General features: G+C 39.0%; 1 protein-coding gene across 6 annotated transcripts; it reads left to right on the plus strand.

Annotated features, from left to right (window-relative positions):
- The first annotated feature begins 948 nt into the window (after positions 1–948).
- LOC112576029 (WD repeat-containing protein 47-like) lies at positions 949–22,996 on the plus strand. Of its 6 annotated transcripts, none has more exons than XM_025258235.1 (15): positions 949–1,979; positions 2,390–2,581; positions 3,076–3,315; positions 3,684–3,887; positions 6,385–6,852; positions 8,079–8,184; positions 8,846–9,742; positions 12,448–12,531; positions 16,288–16,400; positions 17,826–17,995; positions 18,521–18,690; positions 19,222–19,392; positions 21,103–21,225; positions 21,740–21,958; positions 22,388–22,996. In XM_025258235.1, the coding sequence occupies exons 1-15, from the start codon at positions 1,641–1,643 to the stop codon at positions 22,540–22,542; spliced, it is 3,651 nt and encodes a 1,216-aa protein (XP_025114020.1). In that variant the 5' UTR covers positions 949–1,640; the 3' UTR covers positions 22,543–22,996. The 6 variants fall into 6 exon arrangements, with proteins under 6 accessions (XP_025114020.1, XP_025114022.1, XP_025114024.1 ...); XM_025258237.1 differs by having other exon boundaries at positions 8,846–9,355; XM_025258239.1 differs by having other exon boundaries at positions 9,296–9,742.
- Positions 22,997–24,400: the final 1,404 nt, after the last annotated feature.

Here is a 24,400-nt window from a genome sequence, read left to right on the forward strand (position 1 = left end):
TAAAACATGATCGACAGCTTCCCCACCCAATCTTTCTGTGTGTGTGAGTGTATGCATGTGTGGGTAGATGTGTTTGTGTCTGTCTGTCTCTGTGTCACTCTGTGTGTTTTTTCTGTGATATATGTATATACAGTGTGTATGCCTGCGGGAGTGTGTGTGTGTGTGTGTAAAAAATAGAGAGATATAAACGCAGAAAGTTTATTCTATAAAGTGGCAGGTTCTTGTTTGTTTGTTTTTTTTTGTTTTGTTTTGTTTTGGGGGTTTTTTTGTTGGTTTTTTTTTTTTTAAACTTAATTGCACTCAGTCGTTTACCCTTTGATGGGGGAGAATCATGAAGATTATCAGGAAGAGTCGAAAAATGCGAGGAACAGCGCAGAGACCGCGCAACTACCACACCTTACTGTAGGTACAAAGAATATCGCGAAAACACCATGGAGCAGTCTGGCTGATTACACTGTACAAGGATGACGATGGTGTGCATTTACATAGTGTTCCCAAGACACCGAGGACAGGTTCTAATCCATTTACTTAACAAAAAAGCAAAACATGGATAGTAGAACCTGCATAACAAATGAAAACAGTGAAAGCTGTTGAGCAACAATTAATTTGTAACTTAAAATTCAAAATATTTTCTGAATCAAATTGCCTTAATTCAATGTCACTTCGTCGATATGATAACCTTGCGGTATAGCAATGCAACTCTTAGCCAAGCAGTAGCGACTGGCAGCAAAACACCGACAACACTGGCACAGCCTTCAAGAGCAGCTGTCTACATGCCGGTACAGCTGCCACTCCAGCAGACGACAGTCTACGTGGCTACCTACCACTCGCGCAAACGAAGACAGTCTATATGGCTGCCTACCACTTGAGCAGACGACCACAGTGTACATATCGTTAGCTGCCACTCGAGCAGACGACAGTCTCCATGGCTGCCTCAAGCAGCCGACATCGCCATTGACTCACTTCCGGTGGCAGCACTTCCGGCTGTGTGGCAGCTCGCTTCACAAAATTGTTAATGAGCTTGCTACAAAAGTCTGTAGTCGTCATACTTTCATTGTGACTTGTTTAAGAGCATAATTCTTCCGTTCATTTGGAAACGTTTGTCCAAAGAAACTCTGCTCGGTTGTTGGACTAATGTACGAGCTTGATTATGAAAACTGCTGCTGAAGAAGTTTGTAGCCCTTTGCGTTTATTTTCTGAATCTTCAGCCTAAGCCAGAATGCAGCATAATGCCATCGCGCTGATCACGTACTGTCAGTGGAGCAGAATCTGGAGTGTATAAACTAACCGGGATTAAGATATTTGTTTTTTTCCTCGTCATATTAATTGTCGTTAGCTGGCGAGCTATATCTTATCTACCAGCAAGATTGCTGGTACTGTATAGATGGTGCGACAGCGAATAAACGGGTGAGCTCTGTTCATGGAGCGGTAATTAACATGTGTGGTCTTAATCAACTTTGACAATACAAACGAAAATGGATTTTGTGTGTAGTTTCTCACTAGATATAACACACTTGGAGTTTTTGCTTTTAGACAGCCTATACCACCTCAGGATAATCTCTTGGCATTATTAGATACAGATCAAGAGTAACAAATACTCAGAATCTCTTTTCCGTTGATACAGTACTTTACTTGCAAACATGCCTGCAGAAAGTAGCCTTATTGTGTCTGAATATGACATCATCAAACTTGTTTCTGAATTTTTGCAAAACCGCGATCTTAACATCTCTATGTTGTCATTGGAACGTGAAACTGGAGTCATCAATGGCAAATTTTCTGATGACCTTTTGTTTCTGCGGCAACTTATTTTGGACGGTCAATGGGATGATGCCATAGAGTTTATTCAGCCATTGCTGACAGTGGAAGGTTTTTCCGGGAGGCAGTTTCAATATGTCATCACTAAGCACAAGTATTTGGAACTGCTTTGTATAAAGTCTGAGCCAAACATCATGCAGAATTATGAAGTCACTGTTGATGAGGTGAGATGCGTTCATTCTCTCAGTCACAATTATCATGGAGTTCACATATTAGCTACTCATTAAATAGTCCATATTGGATAGTGATGGTCTGCATGATGCTAAAGCTAATCTTCATATTAGCTACTCATATTTTACTGATACCATATTCATATATAATTTTGTAGCAGTGTTAATTTTGTAATGATTGCAGTGATTATTTTGTTTGTTTGTATGTATATATGTGTGTGTACATCACTTAAGATGTATTGAAGAGAAATATTAAAGTGTGTTTTGTAAGACAGCACCAGTGTGTTTGCTAAAGTTTGTCAAGTGTCTAATTAGTGTGAATATTGTCAAGTGCCTAGACACTTTAAAAGTTCTTTGATGTCTAGACACTGTGAAGGTTGTCAAGTGACTAAACATATGTGTAGGTTGTTAAGTGTCTAAACAACCTGGAAGGCTTGTGCACCACAAAGGAAGACTACAGTAACTTGTGCTTTTTGCTGTCATTACCCAAACTATCGGATCATATTGACTATCAGCACTGGAACCCTAGTAATGCACGAGTGCAGTGTTTCAAAGATATCCTGCCACTTGTGGAGAAGTATCTGCCAATGGAGAAGGTTAGTTTCTGACATTCTGTGATTGAAATCAGACTATCAAGCTATCCTACCCAAAACATTGTTTATCAGTTATTTAGAGATAATGATATAAAAGATGAATGCAATTCTTTGGAATGAAGTCATCTTTTTTTCTTTGATAATTTATCACATGAAAAAAGAAAGCTATAGCAATAAAATAGCTGAATCGTAAACACCATTTAACTTTCACGTTGCCGTGACAATAGCAATTTGCTTTCTGACATTTGAAAAACAAGGAAAAAATTGACACCCCACTTGTCCTGATCACCGTCTGGTATCTGAATAAACAACCCACTTGTTCCGAGATTGTTTAAAATTTAGTTATCTGGTCCAGAAATCATCAACACTCACAAATAGAGTCTCAAAAATGTATGAAAGTAGAACTGCCAGTAGGCTTGTAACCATAAATTTATATAATTATTTGTTATTTTCTTATTTAATAAATAAATTTTAAATAAATGCAAAATTATTTTCAGGGTGATGATCCAAAACATGAAGTGTCACGCAATGATCGCCTTATTCAGTTGATCCTGAAGGGAGTTCTGTATGAGTCATGTGTGGAGTATTGTCAGCAAGCAGCCACTGGTGTAGACAGTGCCAGCATAGCCTACGTTTCCCTCTTGCAGGATACAGGCTTCAGCGAAGCTGACCTCAGCCTGCTGGCATGGCTGCAGAGTATCCCATATGATACCTTTAACTGCCCATTCGAACAGAAGGTACTAGACTTTATTTCAGTAAATTTTGAAACATTTTAACATTCAGCGTATGCAAAGAAATTTTTCCGGTTGTTAAAACCACCATGTAATGGTTGTGCTTTAGATCATTAAATTAGCAACTGTCCTTCAATAGAACTAAAATAAGTGCTTACATGAGTACATGAATAACATCAAATGAAAAAATGTTCTTAGCTCTAGATAGCTTCATAAAATGAAAAGCCTCATCCTTCTGAAAAATTGGACACTTGTAGAGTGTTGAAAAAAGTTATGTGTAATCTGCACAATTGCATTTGAAGAAGAATTTAACTCTTTACCATTCCTTTCTACTTTTCATTTTTGGATTCACTATTTGTTTTGTCTGTTACCAGTCTATAAATGTTGATGTGCGGCCTCTGGTCAAGCCATCCCTGGAGGCTTCCTGGTCTGAACAGATTCTAGTCACACCCATCAAACCAAAGATGTTTCCACATTCAGCCATTCCGGCTCCCCGCCCACGTTCCGCTGAGATAATGACTCGTTCACTGAATCCACAATTTGATGGATTGTCAATAGGACTTCGACGAGATCCAATGGTCAGTGCTGGTTTTAAATCTTAGTTTGTGTTTGTGTTGTTTTATTTTTTTGTCAGAATACAAAATTTCTAAAATGTGCTTTTAGGATAATGACATTGAAAAAATTTCTACTGAGATCTCAAAACATGAATACTAACTCAGTAAGTTTGTTATCCTAACTGCTGACTGGGCTTAGAATGTTAACAACTAACCCCAGTTATACAAAGCATCTTATAAAGAACCGAATTAAAAATTTTGTCTTGATAATAGTCACCTCTTACATGACAAATATCAATTACGTTCACCTACACTCACAGACACCATTACTCGCATATTATATGAACACCCCAAAAAATGATTTCTTTCATTTCAGTTCGTCCCATAATTGGCATTTCTTCTGTCATAGGCTCTTTCACGTACATGTAAATATGTGTATATGTGTCACCTATATATATATATGTATATGTCTCACACTCTCTCTTTCACTTGTAAATATGTGTACAGAGGTGCTCTCACTTTCTCTTTCACATGTAAATACATGTGTGAAGACACACTCTCACCATTTTTTTTTTTTCCATCATTCTCTTTTTCTCTTTCACATGCATTATACACTAGCCACACATTTCAGAGTCAACATAGGTACCCAAAGACATGCAAGCATGCACGTATGGATACTCACTCGCACACTTGCACTATTTATATATCCCCACCCCTCCCAACAGACTGTAAGGAGACACATTGAACTTTTAGTTCCATCTTGTACCACCACTTACAGAACAACAAGCAAAATGCAACAAATCAGAGAAGAATATTTATGTTTAATGCAATCTTAAAATGTGTAACATTTCTGTAACTCTCATGTAATTTCTGAAAGTTAATGATATGAAAGAAATGATTGTATGCTGTCATGTTCTCTTGCACAACATAGTTCTAAACAGAGGAAGGTAACAAATAAAAACGCCATCATGTGTAAAACATTTCAAAGAAAACTAAATAATAGAGAGCTATACAGTTGTGAGAGCCCTCACTTATCTCACAATCGACTTCGTGAGGTCAGTGCTTGTATTCTGTCCTCTTATCTTTACTGATCCCAGTCCTCTACAGGGGAAGTATGGGGAAAGTATGGTGCATTATAGCAGGGTCAGTATGTGGGAAGTAAGCTGCATCACAGCAGGGTCAGTATGTGGAAAGTATGGTGCTTCACAGCAGGGTCAGTATGGGGAAAGTATGCTGCATCACACAGGTTACCAACAGGTTAGTGTACGTGCCTTCAGGTTTGGATGCTATTTGCTCTAGGCCAGGGATGCACAACCTACGGCCCGCGGGCCATATCCGGCCCGTGCCGCGGTGCCATCCAGCCCACGAAACTTCTGCCCACAGTGCAGGAAATCGGCATGTTAGTAATAAAAAAAGACCTTAAAAAACGAAAAATAAAAGGAAGAAGAAGTATTTATCCCCACGTAGGGGCGTCTCTCAATCTTTTTTTCGATGGACGAACATTTCGATTCAGTGCTCTGACTGGTGTCTCTACGATGAGGCCGGACATTCAGAAGTTGGTTTCGGGAAAACAACTTCAAATATCCCACTAATTAGTACATAATTAATGGTAAGTACAATTTGTTTCTAATAAAAAATGGTATCTGCTCTATTTTTTTTTTCCTTTTTGTATTTTTGCGGTGAAGTGGCCCGCGACACGGCTGTCCGAAATGGATATGGCCCGCGACACGGCTGTCCGAAATGGATATGGCCCGCAGGCCGAAAAAGGTTGGGCATCACTGCTCTAGGCTATCTGTTTTCATGTTCATCACATGGCTATGCATCTGATGGTGGTAAAAGGTGTACATTTGGAAAACAGCAGAGGGGATTGACTTGTGAATCTGTGAGTTAAAGGGTTACTCAAGGCTTGTGATAAGGCTGTGGCGACGATCAAACATTTCAAAAATATATTTAGTTACAATTACACAGCACGAGAGCAATACAGGAGAAGTAAAGGAATCGTTTCTCACTTAATTACCACTTATTAGCACTATTTCGGTTGCCAATGTTTATAAAAATCGAAAAAATCCAATGAAATCGGCCCTTGTGTCCTTTGGCTGAGTAACTGCGATAGCTTCCCGAGATAGTCAAGCAGACGAATCTGCTTGTGCATCAGAGACTTACAGGAAGTGTCTGTGGTCATTGCGAAGATTTGACGTCATCATCGGTGGTGTCTTGTGAGTTAATTTAGGTTTTAAAGTGAACTTTTCAAAGCACAGTTTTAAAAATTATAGAAAACAGTCTGTTTCACTTGGTAAGCAGTCTTGGTCATACGTCATAAGGTCATATGACGGAGAACGAGACTTCGTCTAAGTAAACGAAAGAGTCCCGTGTAATTTCTCTTCTTAAACAAATTCTTCAACTTTTTTCCACATGAGACTCGAAAATATATGAGATTCAAGTGGATCGTACTCTTGACTCGATTCTAAGCAGTTTTATTTTGCCTTTAGAATCGCTTTAACACTGTCATTGTGACTTGCAGCTTACATCGGGTGACTTTGGAATCCTTTCACGGTCAGTGATGCCAGGCATGCCAACCACACTGTCTGCACAACAGCACTTGCGCAACCCCATGCTCATGTCCATGGAAAAGCTGTTTTCTCATGGGGAGACTGTGGACACTCGAAGTAGTATTGCTGACGACCCTTGTGTGGCTATGCGAACTTCCATTCTTCACCAACAACCTGCTCAGCAAACCTTTCCTCCCCCAGTTGTGTCGTCACGACAACCAGAACAGAGAGCAGGATCTGTGGCTGTTTCCACATCTACACCTCCAAGAACTTATTCTCCTCAACAGAGTGTAATCACCGACAGAGGGTCATCTCCATGTCCATCAGCAACACCACAGGTTCCAAGTCAGACAGCTGGGAGTATCCGAGATTCATGCAGTGAGCTGTACAAGGAATACCAGAGACAGCGGCAACGCCTTCAAGAGCAATTACAACTGCAGGTGAGATAAGGAAAGAACATTTGATGTATGAATGGCTAGCTGGGTGTAGTGTGCTTGGTATAAGTAAGCAGTAGTTTTCATTCCTTGTTGCTTTTGACTTAGGGAAAAAATATTTGAGACAAGAACTAGAGTTTTAAACCTTAATCCAAACAAGAACAGTGAGTTCTTTGGCCTATACAAACATTTTAGGCAAAAAATATAAGTTTTGGAGAGTCCCATGTACCTGTGCAATTGTTTTGATGATAAAATAAAAAAGTAAAGATGTGTATTACAAGGGGGAGAACTCTGCTGAGACAAATTCAAATCATGGCACTGGTCTTCATATGCTTCTGCACAAATTTTGGAATGTGTCCAACATCACAAGGCAACAGCAAAATCTTAGTTTCAGATAAGTGCCAGCAATATTTTTTGGAAAACCACATTAAATTCTAACATTGACCTGCAAGAGGTATAAAATATACATCATCTCTTGCACAAATTATGTGTAACTTTTCGCAGTCTTTGCTTTAAATATTGCCAACATGCTTTTGATGACACACCTCATTTAGGGGGCATCTGAACTTGGCTTGAACCAGCTGACTTATCACTAATACTATGTTGACAGACTTAGCATGTCCTCTCCATGCATGCTACCTGCTCAGGAGTAATAACAATAAAGTTATATAGCCTTTATCCCATGATCAAAGGTTAGCTCAAAGCCCTTGGCAAAAAAATATACACACACAGGCGGAATAATAAGAAAAACACACATACACTGTTGCACACAACATAACATCCAAACTTATGTCTATAGAACGGCAAATAGGACGATGAAAGATATGTAGCCTCTAGCTACTCCCTGCTTGCTCAGTCCAGTTAAAAAATTGTAAGCCAGGCCACAAATCCATACCACAATTCCATTTGTAGAACAGATCAAATAGGCTTTTATATCATCTCTTTTATATCATATATATGTATATATTATTGTTAGTATGAGCAATATTTTGAGTCTCTCCTGGGGATCAATAAAGTCATATTGTATGCAGTGCTTTGTCTTCACTGCTTGCAGGGTAGCTTGCAAAATGCCTCTCTGAAAACAGTAATATCGAATGAGTTCACAGCCATCAGAAGAGTAGACTAATGTGAAATATCATACCTCAGAATGACCTATCTCTTGGGTTCAAAAGTTAAGACAAAGAAATCTGTTGGTAACACTCGATGACAGGGATGTTGTGTGTGTTTTGCAGGAAAAGCAGAGAGAACTTTATCAGCAGGAACTTCAAGAGCTGGAGAAACGTCAGCAGCAGATCTCACTGGATAATCGTTTCCAAGACAACCCTGTTACAAATTCAGGTACATTTCCTGTCACTCTCAGAATAGTTTCTCAGATGTGTACACACCTTCCACTTTTAGAAACTTTTCTCAGACTTTGTCCACACCCTGTTTCTGTCAGAAAGTGTTCTCAAACCATGTACGCACCCTGCCAATGTCAGGTACTTTTCTTTCAGACGATGTTCGTAGCTACCAATGCCAGTTGATTCTCTCAGACTAAAATGTGTTAGTTTTACCATGACTTTGTTGCACTGTTTGGCTATGCAGTGTTATATTTGTACAGTGTTATATATGGTTGTGCAATACAATATTTTGTTGTGCAGTGCTATATTTCTTTGACATTTGTTTGATATCTTTATGCAGGATAAATTATCTGTTTCAAGTATTGGTGTCTCCGCATGCTGTCCTGCACACCTTGCTAGACTAGCTATACAACATTTTTACTTTATTTTCTGTTCGTTGCGGATGTGTCATTTTAAATATATATGTGCGTGTGTGTAAAATAAGTGTATCTCTTTCAGTGTTCTCACAGGTTTCTGAGTATATATATATACTTGTGTGTGTGTGTATATATATATATGATGTGTTGCTTTTTCTAAAGTCTTTAATTTGCAATGTCACTTAAGTTTTTGTGCATGCATGTTACAGTGGGCTTTATGTTGCTTTTGTCTGCATAATATAGGCGGACTTCCCAGCATGCCTATAACACCATCAAACATGGAGACACCAGTACTGTATGATGGTGTATCCCTTACCAACACCAGTTTGCCTTTAACACCATTAATCATAGAGACACCAGTACTATATGATGATGTTCCCCTCACAAAAACCAGCATCACAGCCACGGATACTGCTGATGCAACTTCCTCCCAATTTGTAAAAAACAATCTTGATAAACAGCAAAGTTCAAATTTAATGAACCAGCCAGAGATGGCCTCTTGTTTTCAAGATTTCCTTGCCACAACCTCTGTTCCATGTTCCATCATTAGCGGGCATGCAGCTGGCCCTATGCATGTTGTGGCAGGAAATGTTGTGGCCCCCAGCAACAGCAGTGCAGCTGGTGATGATGGTAATGCTGGTGTTGGTATTGGTGATGGTGGTGACCATGGTTGTTCTGCTGAAAATCTACAAGGTGATGCCAAAACAAGACCTGATGACACGCCAGCACCTGCAGAGAGTCTGCGCAAGCCAGGTAACATGTTCTTAGACTTGACCAGTCCTCCAACTAGGTGTCGCATCCCTTCCCTTCGCAGCCCAAACAAGACCTGCAATAGTTCTGCTTCAACTCCAGACAACACTTCACACTCTCCTGTCCCAACTTCTCATCGTGCCACCCCGCTGTCTCATCTGGCTACCCCTACCACTCCACGTCGTAGAGTTCCCCGCTCAGTTACACCTACCCACACCAAGACAAAGCCTGCGCCAGAAGTGCGTGCCAGCACGCTTCCACGCAAAGGATTCAACAGAGACCAGGGGTCTACCAAAGGTGCGGTGGCTGCCAGTGCTGGGGGTAAACCTGTTTACTCTCGCAGTGCTAGTCTGACTGAGGACAGCAGGTCCAAAACACTGCCTTTGCCAGGTATCGAGACCCCTTTTCTTATGAGCATGGCATGCTGGGATGTGGCCATCCATGGTCGGACTGCATTATGGTTGATAATTTAGTGAATGACTGATTCTCCCATGTCATCTAGTTTGTACAATCACCATATAAACATTATTAATCAGTTGACCTCCCTCCTGATTATGTAAACATCCTGTTCATTAGCCAATCTAGCCCATCTTCCTGACTATGCAGACATGTTTATTAGCCAGTCAAGTCCAGCATGCTGACTATGCAAACATTGTGATTCAGGCTAGACCATCTTGCTGACATTTCACATAAGAAACATATTTCATTAGCCACTCTACCCCATCCTGCTGAAATTTCATGAAATATTTCATTCCTCAGACTACATCCTGTGAAAACCTTAACAGTAGTATTTATTAGCCAGGCTTTTTTCCATTCTGCTGAATTTTTCCATTCATTAGCCTGTCTACTCCCATTTTACTGACCGTGTAAACTGTAAACAATTGTTTCATTAACCAGTCTACCCTTATCCTTCTGACCATGAACATTGTTTTGTTTGCCTGTATACTCCTACTTTTCCAGTCTTTGAGTCAAAATGGTTCTTTGAGATGTCACATGATTTCATGGTTTTTCAGAGTGTATGACCATGCGTATTGACTTTATCCCAACTCAGTTTCTTCATTGTAAAACTGCTAATCTTTGCTTTGTGCATGCTGTAGGAGAATGCATGCAGTGGGGGAATAATGTAATTTTAAACTTATTACTGGTAAGTCTTCTTACTGTGGTTGGACATATCCACACAAAGATGGCGTGTCTCAGCATGTAAGTCTCTATCCCAGCCTGACAACTATGCTCTGTTTGATGACCGTATCTTCGATGTTCCTGCCACCAGAACAACAACAGGATTTTTATCAAAGCACACTTAAACTATGTTATTCCCATCCTTTATGCAGCATTAATACAGATTATGAACGTTTTTTTCCTGATGTCACCAATCCTTGTTTCCTGGAATTGTCACCGTTAATTCTGCAGTGATCACCCTTTGCTGCTGCAACGCAGCAAGACAAAATGTCTATGAATTTGAACAAAGTATTGTATTGCATGTATTGGTTTACATGCACATCATATCCTTTCTCCCTGAGGGACTAGAGGGAGTGCACGTGGGAATCTGTAATGATGAATGTATCAATGGTGATATAATCCTATATTTCTGAGAGTTTGTTTATAGCAGAGGTGGGAAATGTCTGGCATATATCAGTTAATTTTTTTTTTCATAGCAACATAAATATACAGAAAGTAAAACCTGAATTTTTAGAAACGACCAAGAAATGTCCATTACGGAATACAGTAAACATATACCAGGAAATTATGCAATAGACAAGTGGGAATCGCCTGTGGTCTATGTGAATGAACATATATGAGGAAATTACGCCATAGACATGTATCCGTCTAGTTGGCTACCTGCAGTCAATATGGATGATTTTGGAGTATTACGCATGCATGTGACCCTCACCCCAAGTCAAGGGTAGGTCACTTCCTGTTCAATGCTCGCTGTTGATACAAGTTGCATTTTTTTACCTTGTCAGCTCTTATATTTTTAAAAAATGTCCACATTGCATTATACTTCATGGATGTCAAAAGTATAAGCAAATGGAAAAAAGCTTTAGCTGTTAAAAATTGGTTTGGGTTTATTTGTGCATGCGTCTATGTGGGTTTAGCATGCTTTTCATAGTGGCAGAGCATAATTTTGCGCACCTAATTGCAAAAAGGGAGATTGTGGTGACTCAGAAGACAGCAGTGCAAGGCATGCTGAGATTGTCCATGTTAACACACTGCACAGCTTGACCAAACACAATAGGGTCAGTTTTGTATGGCCCGCCAATGATTTTAAGTATCAAAATGGCTCTTGGATGAAAAAAACGTTTTCCACCCCTGGTTTATAGGAAAGTGTGATGGTGACTGCTTTACACATCTAATCCTATATGGCATGGACATGCTTAACCCTAGATTCCTGAGAACATGGAGTGACTTAAGGAATGTGTTGTGGTGTTACACACTATACATAACACTATTGTTTGGATGCATGTGGTTATAAAGGTATTTTGAAGATAAATTTCCTGGGTAATCAAAAGCATGTCATTCCTATGACAAATCCTGCATTTTGTATCAGTAGTACCTTTTCTAGAGTGATGTTTAATATTAATATTATTTATTAATGCTACAAAACTAGAAAAGTCAGATATATTTTACAATTTTTTCTGGGGTTAAAGCAATTATTTTATGTCACATTTTGAACAAAATATGCTATTACATTTAGTGTTATCATCTGCTAAGTAAATATTTAATTACATTTATATTTCTAGCTACTGAATCATATTTTGTTAATTTGTTTTTAGCTTTTTGGTTCTGTAGATATGAAACAGATAGTATAAGGGTGTATTTGCAGCTGTATTGTTGTTTAAAAATATAGAAGTATAAAGCTAAGCATGCTTGTTAATAGCAAATAATGAAAATGAGACAGAAATAATTGTCTGAACACACATTTGTAAGGCAATTCATATTTGTGTGTAGTTATGTGGAATTTCAGCATCTCCTAATTTCTAATTGTTATGGAGGGGAAATGTGAGTCATGCCAAGGTGAAACATGCTTGTTGTTTTTCATTGTCAGTTTGAGAAGAAGTTAAGCATGAGATTAAAAACCTGATCCTGTTATCTAGCAAGGAACAAATCCAAGATTTCACCTATAGACAATGGTCAGAGTACTTCACAGAACAAACTCAGACGATCCTCATCTGTGAAAGGTACCAGTTCCAGTGATTGCTGTCCTTGCCTGAAGTGGGAATGCACCATTGTTTTGTGTTTATTTGCATCAAGTGTTGGGTGTAGTAATTAGTGCACCACATCATCTAGGCAACATAAAAGTTAAGTTACACTAGTTTGTGCAGCATATCCAGGCAGCATGAAAGTTAGGTAAGTGCAGCACATCTAGGTTAGCACATCATCTAGGCAGCATGAAAGTTAGGTTACACTAGTTAGTGCAGCACATCATCTAGGCAGCATGAAAGTTAGTGCAGCACATCATCTAGGCAGCATGAAAAGTTGCACTGGTTAGTGCAGCACATCTAGATAGCATGAAAGTTAGGTTACACTAGTTAGTGCAGCACATCATTTAGACAGCATGAAAAGTTGCACTGGTTAGTGCAGCACATCATCTAGGCAGCATGAAAGTTGCACTGGTTAGTGCAGCACATCATCTAGGCAGCATGAAAGTTGCACTGGTTAGTGCAGCACATCAAGGCAGCATGAAAGTTAGGTCGCAATGGTCATCTTGTATTAGATGAAGAGCATGTTTTTATCAAAATCTATGTTTACAGTGAGATTAAGTTTTCAACTGTGTTCAATTCAATTCAATTCAATTTAACTTTATTATCTCACGCGGAGAAATTACAAGACGTGGTAAAACAACTGGCTTATAGTAAAAACTTATAATAAAAACTTAATAACAACTAAATTCCACTCAAACTATCATCTCACACAAACACATACAGTCCATGTAAATAACCCAACTAAATAAGAAACATCACTAAAACTATATTCACAAAACCACACACCCACACCCACACACTCACAAATCCTTACAACACTTGTTCAGTAAGACAACAGACTTGTTTATAAAACTATTCCTAGAACGGGCAGTGGAAGCTCTAGGAACATTAAAACGTCTCTTGGACGGAAGAAGGTTATAATACTGAGCTAAAACATGTGTGCTATCTTTCACAATCACTCTCGCTTTCCGTACTACTCGTCTTTCATACAACTCACTCAGACACTCCTGCTTCTCCCCAATCACCTTCCCACTCACACTTACAACTCTATCTAACACATTCCTATTACTAGCTCTCAATCCTCCATACCAACATAAAAATCCAAATGTCAACACAGACTCAAGAAAACATCTATAAAAAGAACTTAAAACCTTTTTGTTGACATTCAGGGAACGTAGTTTTTGTAAACAGTACAATCTAGATTGACATTTCTTGTGAATAACCTCTGTGTTGGTGTTAAAAGTGAGTTTGTCGTCGATCACAGTTCCTAGATATTTGTACTGATCAACACGTTCAACCTTGGCACCTTCAATGTATAGGTCAGGGATAACAGTGCTCTTGCGTCTGAAATCAATCACCAGCTCTTTTGTTTTCTTTACATTTAGATCAAGATAGTTTTCTTTGCACCATTTATTAAATTTATCTACTGCATCAACATAGGCAGAGTGTGAGTTTGAGAGGTCTAGGAGAGCAGTATCATCAGAGTATTTAATCAAGAGAGATGAATCAGTGCCACGACAGTCATTGGTATAGAGGGTGAAGATTACAGGCGAGAGACCTACCCTGAGGGCTCCCAACAGATGTTCTTAAGTACCCACCACAGTGTTTTTTTTCGAATGATTTCTTTACAAGATACTCATTTGTGACATCTGAGTGAGCACTTCTTTACTTCAAACATCAACGTCTCAACTCCAAACATCAGCATCTGACCAGTGCAGAGAGAGAAATTAGATCTGTGCCAGTGAAACATTTATACACTTATGACATGGATATATATAGTTTGTGATATTGAAACCTATATACTCTGTGACATTGAGATCTGTATATCATGTTGAGATTAGACTGCCATCTGCCTCATGTTTTGTGGCCAACACTGATTTGATTTTTCTGTGCATTTCAGGTTATGAAATATTGTATCTCCCATTAACATAATTTTAAATCATTTGAAAAAAATTCACTGAAGTGTATCTTTAATTAAATGAGATTGGGATTATGCATCAACATTACAACCTGTGTTTAGCTGACATTACATACCAAATCTTCATCAACATTACAATTTAGCATTATATATCAAATCTTCATCAGCTGTGTATTACTCAGCAGCTAAATAGGGAAATGTAGTTTAAATGTACTCCCCTGTCCTTTCAAACCCTGAGGAAACCCCCCCCTTTTTTTTTTTTTCTTAGGGCCAGCATTTTGTGAAGGTGGTGCTCATCTCGTGTCCCTTTCTGCTTTATCTTCCTCAACCCTTTTAAATAGGTCAAGTACTCCGTTAAACAGCTGGGTCAACTGCTTGAAGCATGCTGCACATTAAAGATATTAAACTGGCTGCTGCAGGAGTTTCCAGACTCAAATGTTGGTGTTGTAGCCACTCAGCCAATTGCTTTGTAGGTTGCTGTAGATGACGTTGGATACAGATTGCTTCTCTGACATTAATTCACATCATTCTGTGGTTGAAAGGTTTACTGTCAGAGCTCTTTGTGAGATCACACACCTTCACTAAACAATATGATCATATGCTTCATATTTGTCATGGTAAAGAAGGGAAAAGTCAGTAGACAGACATTACCGGATCATGATGTAAAGTCCGGCATAATGTCCCTGCCTGCATCAGGTTTTATGGTTTGTTGTAAAGTCAGGTATAATTTGTTCCTCCTTGCATCAGATTGTATGGCTTTTTGTAAAGTCAGGGGTCACTTGTTCTCCATGCATCAGGTTTTTGTTTCTTGCAGACATCTCTGACATCATGGGTTTGGGTAACAAACTCTATCAGTATTGGTGTAATAGCTTGGCTGGTGTCTAACAATAATTCCAGGTAAAAGAGAACTTAGGAATACATTACATTCTCATAAGTGTCAACTGTTTCTGCTGCTTGGCTTAAAATTTTGTCATACTGCAGTCTCATAGCCACTGATTATTTCGACTTCTTGACTGAAGAGGGTTTGTAACATCTTAACCATGTGGGATCATTCTAAAAGTTTTTTTTTTTCCCATAGTTTTTACTTTCTGGCTTGACTCTTTATGGTTCAGTTGAACATGAGAAGTTGAAAACCATGTTGACTTGGCAGATGAGCGAAAATCTGCAAAGAGTTGAGACTTTGCCAGAGACCATTCCTGATGATCTTGACTTTGAGATCACATTGCATACAGTGTTTTGGAGATGGTATATAGCACTAACATCAGTAGTTTTCTTCCTCTTGTTTTGTCCTCATGCTGTTAAAAATAACATCTTTACATTTCATTGTAACTTACAATTGTGGATGCTGTTGTTGATTATAATTCTGTATTGATTTGCATAACAAATATTTTTATGATGTATACATATTAGAGCATCTTTATTAGTCTTGTTAAAAATGTGTGGACAAGTGATTACAAGTAATTTCTTAGCAGACTATTTCAAAGACTGCATTAGTGTTGTGAAAGGCCTCATTCCCATATGATAATGGAGCTGATTGGTTTTTGCTCTTGTTTTTTTAGCTTTGTGTGGTAGAGATATATTAATAAATAATTGAAAGTGATTGCTTTATTCATTTTACATGATGGTATCAGTTTATATTACGGGAATAATTTGATAATTTCATGATAAAGATTTCCATAAATACTAGGATATAGACACGATTAGTGTATCGTTATATAGACATGATTTGTATGAGATGCCAGTCTACTCTAAGGACATTGACATTCACAGCAAGTGTCTCAATAGGCTGGTGACCTAACCTCTCCCTGTTGCAGAAATCAAACAAAGTGGAGGTCTAGCAGACCGAGACAAGGGATTAAATGTCGGAGGAGTGCAGACAGTGACTCCCTCTAGTAGTGTCAGCACTGCCAGTCTCAAAGGACAAGGAGTGAGAGAATTAGTCATTTTGCTAAGATTTGTCCACTTCCAGTTGATGACAGTTTCATTCACTCTTCTTCAAAATATTCACTGTTTTCTTTGTCTTTTTTAAAAATTGTTTTCCATTTGCCCTCTCTCACTCGATCTACATCTCTCAAAACATTCATTTGTCAGTCAGAATGTGCGTGTGTGTGCATGTATTTTATGCACATATGCTTGAATGTGTCTACCTGCATGTGTTCAAAAAGGCAAGTAGGAGGCTAACCACCAAGTTCATTGTCAGCTTTTAACAAGAGCTTGACATTTGACAAATCTAGCAGCTGGAGTAGTTATGTTTTGTTTCTGTAAAGAGTAAAGGAAGGCAAGATAGGCTGTTGGAAAGGTAAGACTCAAAGTAGGTCAGGACATGTTTTTCGTGGGTATATGGCACTATAATTTGGTATGAGGCAGAAGAGAGAAACATGCATAAATGTGGAATGCCATTGTGACCTACTTGTGAATCAGACAGCATATATTAATAGTCAAATATTTTGCTATTTTTGTAATGTAAACTTGTGCTTCCAGTTTTCTGTACACACAATTGTTCTTTGTTTACTTTCCTTCCCTCTACCTAAAGCCACCCCCTCCCTTACCCAAGCAGCATACCAAACAGCATAACACTGTTCACCTGTAGCTAATGAGGAGGCATACCCAAACAGCCTACTTCCTCATGCAACGTTTCCCACTTTGCTCTTATGTGGCTGTGCCAGAAATTCTTTATCAGATACAGAGTGGAGAAGACCTACATGATGACATATATCTATGTAGCTGAGATGACCTGTACTGTGATACATATACAGTGGAGACAATTTTGCTTGTGAGAGTTAACTCTGGTGTACCACTGCATCAGTGTGTTTATTTATGCAAGCATTGATTGTAAAGTTGTAGTCAGCTAGAGCCTGGCTGTCATTTTAGCCTCTGATTCAAACCAGTAAAAAGCTCTCTTTTCTTTGGACTTATGTGAATGTGGAAATGGCACAGCTTTCTAAAAATGTGAGTTCACTCTGTGTGTGTCATGATGACATTCTGCAACAGGCTAGCTTGATGTCAGTGACTGTGAACAATGTGTGTGTGTATGGAGACATGGTGCAGCGGGCTAGCATGATGTTGTGACTGCGAACAATGTGTGTGTGTATGAAGACATGGCGCAGCAGACTACCATGATGTCAGTGACTGTGAACAATGCGTGAGTGTGAGTGTTTATGTGTGTGTGAAGTCATGGGGACATGGTGCAGTGGGCTAGCATGATGTCTTGACTGCGAACAATGTCTGTGTATATGGAGACATGGCGCAGCAGGCTAGCATGATGTGGACAATGGGTGTGTTGAAGTAATATAGACACAACTCTTTGTGGTTGTTATTTTTCTGTAAGCTGCTGATACTAATGTTTGTGCAGGCTGGGGGTGGAGGCAGTGGAGGTAAACCACGCTTTGTAGCTGTGACTTCACTGGAGGATGTGCAGGCCATACGCACTGTAGCTTTTCACCCCTCTGGCAATTTTTATGCTGTTGGAAGCAACTCTAAAACTCTTCGCATATGTGCCTTTCCTCATGTGGAAAATTTGAGGTGTGTATTCACGTTATGCAAGTACTTGACAAATTGAAATGTTTTTATTGCAACTAAAAGATGCTTATTACACACTTTTATTTCACTCTGTTTGTATGTATCTATGTATTCGGTTAAATATTTGTATCGATTTTTCATCCACTTCCCATCATCCTAGCGGTCTGAAATTTTCAGTATTTACTCATTTTTCATTAGGTCTCACGATTTTGCTATATGCACTCTTGAAACTTAAAATACTTCGGAACCCCTCTCACTTTTATATTTTAAATTTTTTATATATATATATTTAAAATATCCTGACACCTAAGGAAAAAAAATATTTTACCCTTTTTAGTATATATCAGATAAAAGTGTTTTTGACGAAAATGTTTTTTACTTATTTTTGGTACGTGAAGGAAATGATCTAGGAAATAGTTTTTTGGTTGATTTGTGAAATAACAAAGGTGAGAGCTGTAGTAATACTTGTTATCATAAGTAATAATTATAATAATGAATTTATTAGTGAAATAGTACTTGTTGTCTTAGAGAGGACCATGTGACCCATGAGGCAAGTGTTGTATACAAACACATGAAGCACCACAAGGGCTCCATTTACTGCTGTGCCTGGAACTGCTCAGGTGACATTATCGCCACTGGCTCCAACGACAAGACTATTCGCTTGATGCGTTTCAACACTGACTCCCTGTCAGCTGACGGTTGGTGACCTGCTCATCCCAGTGTCACTGATGTTAGGTATTCCTGTGTCACTGCTGTTAGCCATTCCAGTGTTACTACTGTTAAGCATTCACTGCTGTGAGTTATTCCAGTGTCAGTGCTATTGGACTTAGTGCTGTGTATGTCCAATTTATATGGAAAGTTTTGTAGTTTCCGCCCCAGTCCATGTAAGCCAGGGTTAGCAGATTCTGGTAAAAAACACCATATTGTGTTAAAAAAATGTTGGGTTTTTTTTAAAAGTGTGTTTATTAAAAATAAGGAAAGCTGACCCTCTTCCACAAATTTACATAATATTTTGTATTTCGTAGATAGTAGTTACATGTTTTGAGTTTATTTGACCATAAAAATTTATTCATTTCCTCAGAAAACATTTTTGCAAAATATGAAATTGCAGACCATCAGCATTTCACATGCTTCAAAAGAAAGTGATTATGAAACGTTTTATGAGGTCCATCAAACCAGTAAGCATCATTTAATCATGTGCCTTATTCAAAGAATTTTGGTTACCATAGGTCCAGGTATGGAGTTATCTTTCCATGATGGCACTGTACGGGACGTTGTGTTCATGCAAGATATGAGCAATCGCACATCACTTCTGATCAGTGGTGGAGCTGGAGACTGTAAGATCTATGCTTCTGACTGTGAGACGGGCACTCCCATCCGTGCCTTGACTGGACATGCAGGTGAGCTTGTACTGTAACCAGGCTGTAGTCCACACCAGAACACACTGCTACCAAAGGCATTTTTAGGAGGTAGGTTACATTAAGAAAGCATAAAACCCACACTTGCATAGGTTATGTTAATAAAGAATCAGACACCAACTTGAATTTCTTTTAGACTGCTGACTCAGGTGACAAGATTCAGCAAGTGCAATGTACCAAGCCTATTTCTGTTTGTTTATGTGCTGTAGCAGATCTTCCCTTCATTTTTTTGAATTCTAGTTTTCAGTACATTTTCTTGCAACATAATTTGTTTTCAATCATTTTCTATTTTTAATTTATTTTGAAAGAAAAATGTGTATTTCACTTAAAATCTAATCTTTTCAGCAGATTAACTAGTTTGCATGCACAAGTGAAAACTAGACATGCTTATATCTTCTTTCCAAGTACTTCAACTACTTAACATTACTGATTAGGAAAGTCAGTAGGTGGACACAAGTACTCAAACACTTCAACTACACAGCATTTTTTTTTTAGGAGAGTCATACACATCGTTGATTCATAAAAACCAAACTTAAAACTAAAATTACAAGATCGTGAGAGAGAAGGCAATGGTAAGTATGTGTCTAACAACAGTGTTAATCCACTTGGAATGTGTCTATATAAGAGGTATCGGTTTCAGACTAGCAGTGTCTCATGTAGTATTGGTGTCACTGTCATGTATATGTTATTCCCCCATGGGCTGGGCTTCTCGTGCCAGGGTTGAACACCCGTCCTCTCTGTGGCTGGATGACTAAGCTGGCTCACACCTTTTTTTTTCTTATGCTTTTCTTTTTGCTCCCTTACCTGGCCCTTTCATCTATATTCTTTTAATCAAACATCACCCTGTCATACTACAGTTTTATCTCTCCTATCTTCTGTCTACATTGGTCTTTCGCCTGTCTTCTTGTTTCCCATCATGCCTTTCTTTTGATGCCATTTTTTCTCAGTGGCCCTCTTTAGGCCCCCTGCATTTGCCTTGCAGGGAGACCCGTGTCGGGGGAGGATGGGATCCTGGAGGTTGAGGTCCCTGATGGGTTGTGGCCCATCATACCAACACACCTCTTTGGCCTGGACTTCTCCTAGACGGGAGGTTGGTGTGGCCCACATCAACCAAGCGGCTGGTCGTGCATTGCCCTAGCTTTGCTAGAAGGCTGTGGCTAGAGTCAATCTGGTCTTCATACTGCGAAGGCCAGAGTATATTCCCTGTGTATCCCTGGTGCGACCCTGCAGGAAATGCCCTAAATGGTACCGCTTGGTCGCATCCCCTTGTTGGACTCTTTGGTGGGTGGGGAGCATAAGGAACGAACCAAATTTGATGTCCTGTTAATTGTTTTCTTTTCGTTTTTTGGTTTGTTGGTGGCCTTTGTGGGCTTCACCACTCCTTTTTACACTTTACCCACTCTTTTACATATTGTTTTTGTTTTGTGTTGACTGTTTAAAGAATGTTATTGTTATATATATATTCAGGTTTTGTCCCTAAACTTTTAAAGTTAAGATTAGTTTTTGTTGCCTTAGTTGCTGGCATGCCATTAAAAACAAACAATATGTTATTAGGTCTTGTGTAGAATTGGTGTCACTGTCATGTGTGTCTTTAGGTCTTATGTAGTATTGGTGTAATTGTCATGTATAGGTGTTGGAGATCTTAGAAATCACCGTCTCTCTTGTATGTAACAGTTATTACATGTTTTACAGGTCATGTGTATTCTCTGCACACCTGGGGTGGGTGTATGTTCGTTAGTGGCTCCCAGGATAGAACAGCACGGTTCTGGGATTTGCGTGCCTCCACTGCTATTACTGTTGTTCCTAGTCCATCTGGTAAGTAGGGCAATGACACTTTAAAGTTTGATATTGTCAGTCATTATTGTCTACTAGTTGCAACATGTGTGTGTGTGTGGATTATATCTTATTATACATAGGAATAGGAGAGCAAGTATTTGTAAACAGCTTTACTGATGACATATCACCTCTATTCCCATACCTGCCAGGCATATCACTGGTGTGACAAGTTAGTGTGTGTCATGGTGCTATGTTAGGCTTCACCAGTGTGACATAATGTCATGACAATATTTATCATGCTTCTCCATTGTGACATGATAATGTCACTATGAGGATATTTATCAGGTTTCACCGGTGTCACATGTTAATATGACACCATGTAAGTGCCGGTCAAGGTTTGTCATGTTAATGTTTTCTTCCCACTCTTTCTTAACTTACAGATTCATCTGGACAATAGAGTGTGTGGGTGTGTATGTGAACTTTAAGCATGTTGGTTTCGGAGCAGCTATGCAGTACATTCATGCAAAGAGCTGTTGCTTCATTCATGTTGCAGGCAGCCCCTTTGCATCAGTATGTGTGGACCCTTCAGGTCGTCTGCTGTCTTCTGGACATGAAGATGGCATGGTGTTGTTGTACGACATTCGTGGAGCAAAAGTTGTGCAAAGTTTCATCCCCCACTCTGGTGAATGTCGATCAGCTCGCTTCTCCATGAACGCCTTTTATCTGCTTACCGTGGCGTATGATCACAAGATTGTGCTGACAGACCTGCATGGTATGTTGACTGTCATTGTGTCATTGCATCATTATGCTACATGCATGGTACCATGGTGCTGAGAAGTAGAATGTTACATACATGGTATTACGGTGCTGAAAACAGTATATTATCTACTTATTATAATGTCAATGCGGTAGTGGCTTGATTAAGTTCAAGGCTAACAAAATTATAATGTTTATTGCAAAATGCATGCCATCTTCAAGTTGTTAATCCTAACTAGGCATAATCTTTTGGGAAAAGTCATTTATATTCAGCGTTAATTACTGGTTGGGGGATCTGTAACTTCACAGTTTTACTGTAGGACCCAGGGGTCCTCTTCCCTGTAACATTATAGCCATGTCCTAGGAGACCTAATAGCCATGTCGTTGTATTGTCCTGACAAGGTGTGCATATTTTATGTGCCTGTTTCTGGTTTTTCTTTTCCAGGCGATCTTCTACGACCTCTTCCCAGCGTGGTAGTTGCCGAACATAAAGACAAGGTTATTCAAGGTCGTTGGCACCCTAACCATTTAGCTTTTGTCACAACCAGCGCAGACCGTAGTGCCATCTGCTGGGCACTGCCTGCTGTTCCTGATAAGTAACAGTTTGGTTGTGATTATGAGACAGGCAGAGGAGTCAGAATCTGTTTATGATTGTACAGCTTGCACTTGACTAACAAAATATGCGAGTGGCAGCAACACTTGTGCAGTGCTTTGTGATGGTAGCACACCATCTGCAGCCAGAGCAGGCTTGCACCCATTATTCTAAAACCTGATGATGTCACCAGAAGCTTTTGACATGGACCTCTTACATCTCTCTCTTTGTGTGGCTGGGGTGTGGGTTATATTGTATTATGTGGGGTGGGGTATAAAGTGTGCGTGGTGTTGGGGGGTGAGGATGGGATTTTGAAAAATTCACGAAAATGCTTGCCTCCAAGTAGTTTTGTTCTCCCATTATGCATACTGTACATATTGCTTGAAGCATATAATTTGTGATCACCTTTGTGGCAATATTTATATAGTTTATGAAACTAAATTAAAAAGCATTATGTATAAATATGATGAAAGTTTTTGGCTCTTTTGAATGATTGATGTTTAAAAAAATGATGTAAATAAAGCACTTCTAGGACACAGTACTTAAAGGCCTGATTGTCTGGCAATGACTGTTCAGAACAAGATCTTTTACATCTATATCCATAGACTTTTCCAAATGCAAAGTGAATTTTTTTTATTAGACCTACCATCAATTTTCCTAATGTTCTCTGGTTCTATCTCTCATGATCATATACAGCTTATATTTACAGTACATTACATTACTTCTTGAGCACAAATAAAGTATTGGTTTTTTTAAAAAATAAATTTGATCATGTCACAGTATGGTACGTATATTACCAGCTGCTAGATCAACTTTATCAAAACTTTGGCTTTATAGATCACTAGAAGCTGTTGAGTTGTGCTTGTTGTCGCCATTGTTCAGTATTGATAGGTTTTTCTTGTCACTTGTTTTGTAAGAATTAGGGTTGTCACAGCCCTTGTTGAGCACTGATTTAGGGTTTGTCTTGTCTCGGCTAGGCACACTGACATTGTTTTTATAATGCATCACAAATGTTAGTATTACTTTTTGTAATGTGTGCTCCATTTTGATAGTTTCTGTGATGTAGATCATTTAGAGTGCCACTATGTTAATGGTTTAGTTTTACACTAAAAATGAATAAAATTGCCAGTTTTTTCCTTGCAAATCATTATTATATAGAAAACTAAATTGCCACCGTTTTTGCAGAATGTAAAAATACCTAAGACCCCTTCCCAGTAAGGTGGTTGGACACCCTACCCTAGATGACAGTTACTTGTTCTAGACAGTTGTTTTATTAACTGCTTTACTGTACACAGTGGGGTGGATGGACACCACACGTGCTACTGTATCTTGTTCTATAAACCACAACAGAGAGGCTTCTTGCATCAGTTATGCTGTTGATACTGTTCTGGCCTGAGAAAGCAGTGTTTACAGTGTTAACACCATTGTCCGATGCAGAGTTATTAGGTCACCTTTATTTCACTTTGAGACTGTTGTTAGAGGAAACCCAATCCATCAAAGTTTGTCAGAGGGTGTAAAATAGGAAGCAGAGCTGTACAGCTGGTGAATGCAATCACTGACTTGTATTACTGGACTGCTTGCAGATGATTTTTCAGTTAATCACTAGAACGAGGCCGGTGTGCACAAAGCTTCCGGTTTGGTCACATTCATGGTTTAGCTCAGGAAGACTAACAGCAGAGAACTTCACAAGAGGCTAAGCGTTAGTCTTGGCAGTAATCAGTCCACCTATACACGTCTGTGATGCAATGAACACAGTTATAAAATACCAGTCTCATAGTTTTCATGGTGATTATTACCCAATACTATGTCTGATATTGTTTTATTTATTGTAGAAACTCTTGTTTGATAACATTGGGGAAGAGACTA

Source organism: Pomacea canaliculata, linkage group LG11 (assembly GCF_003073045.1).
Source record: "Pomacea canaliculata isolate SZHN2017 linkage group LG11, ASM307304v1, whole genome shotgun sequence".
NCBI classification, from domain to species: Eukaryota; Metazoa; Mollusca; class Gastropoda; order Architaenioglossa; family Ampullariidae; genus Pomacea; species Pomacea canaliculata.

Coding starts and splice junctions, on each gene's coding strand:
- LOC112576029 (XM_025258235.1), top strand. CDS start 1,641: ATGCCTGCAGAAAGTAGCCTTATTGTGTCTGAATATGACATCATCAAA. Junction 3,316..3,683: donor ACTGCCCATTCGAACAGAAG/GTACTAGACTTT, acceptor GTCTGTTACCAG/TCTATAAATGTTGATGTGCG. Junction 16,401..17,825: donor CCAGTCTCAAAGGACAAGGA/GTGAGAGAATTA, acceptor ATGTTTGTGCAG/GCTGGGGGTGGAGGCAGTGG.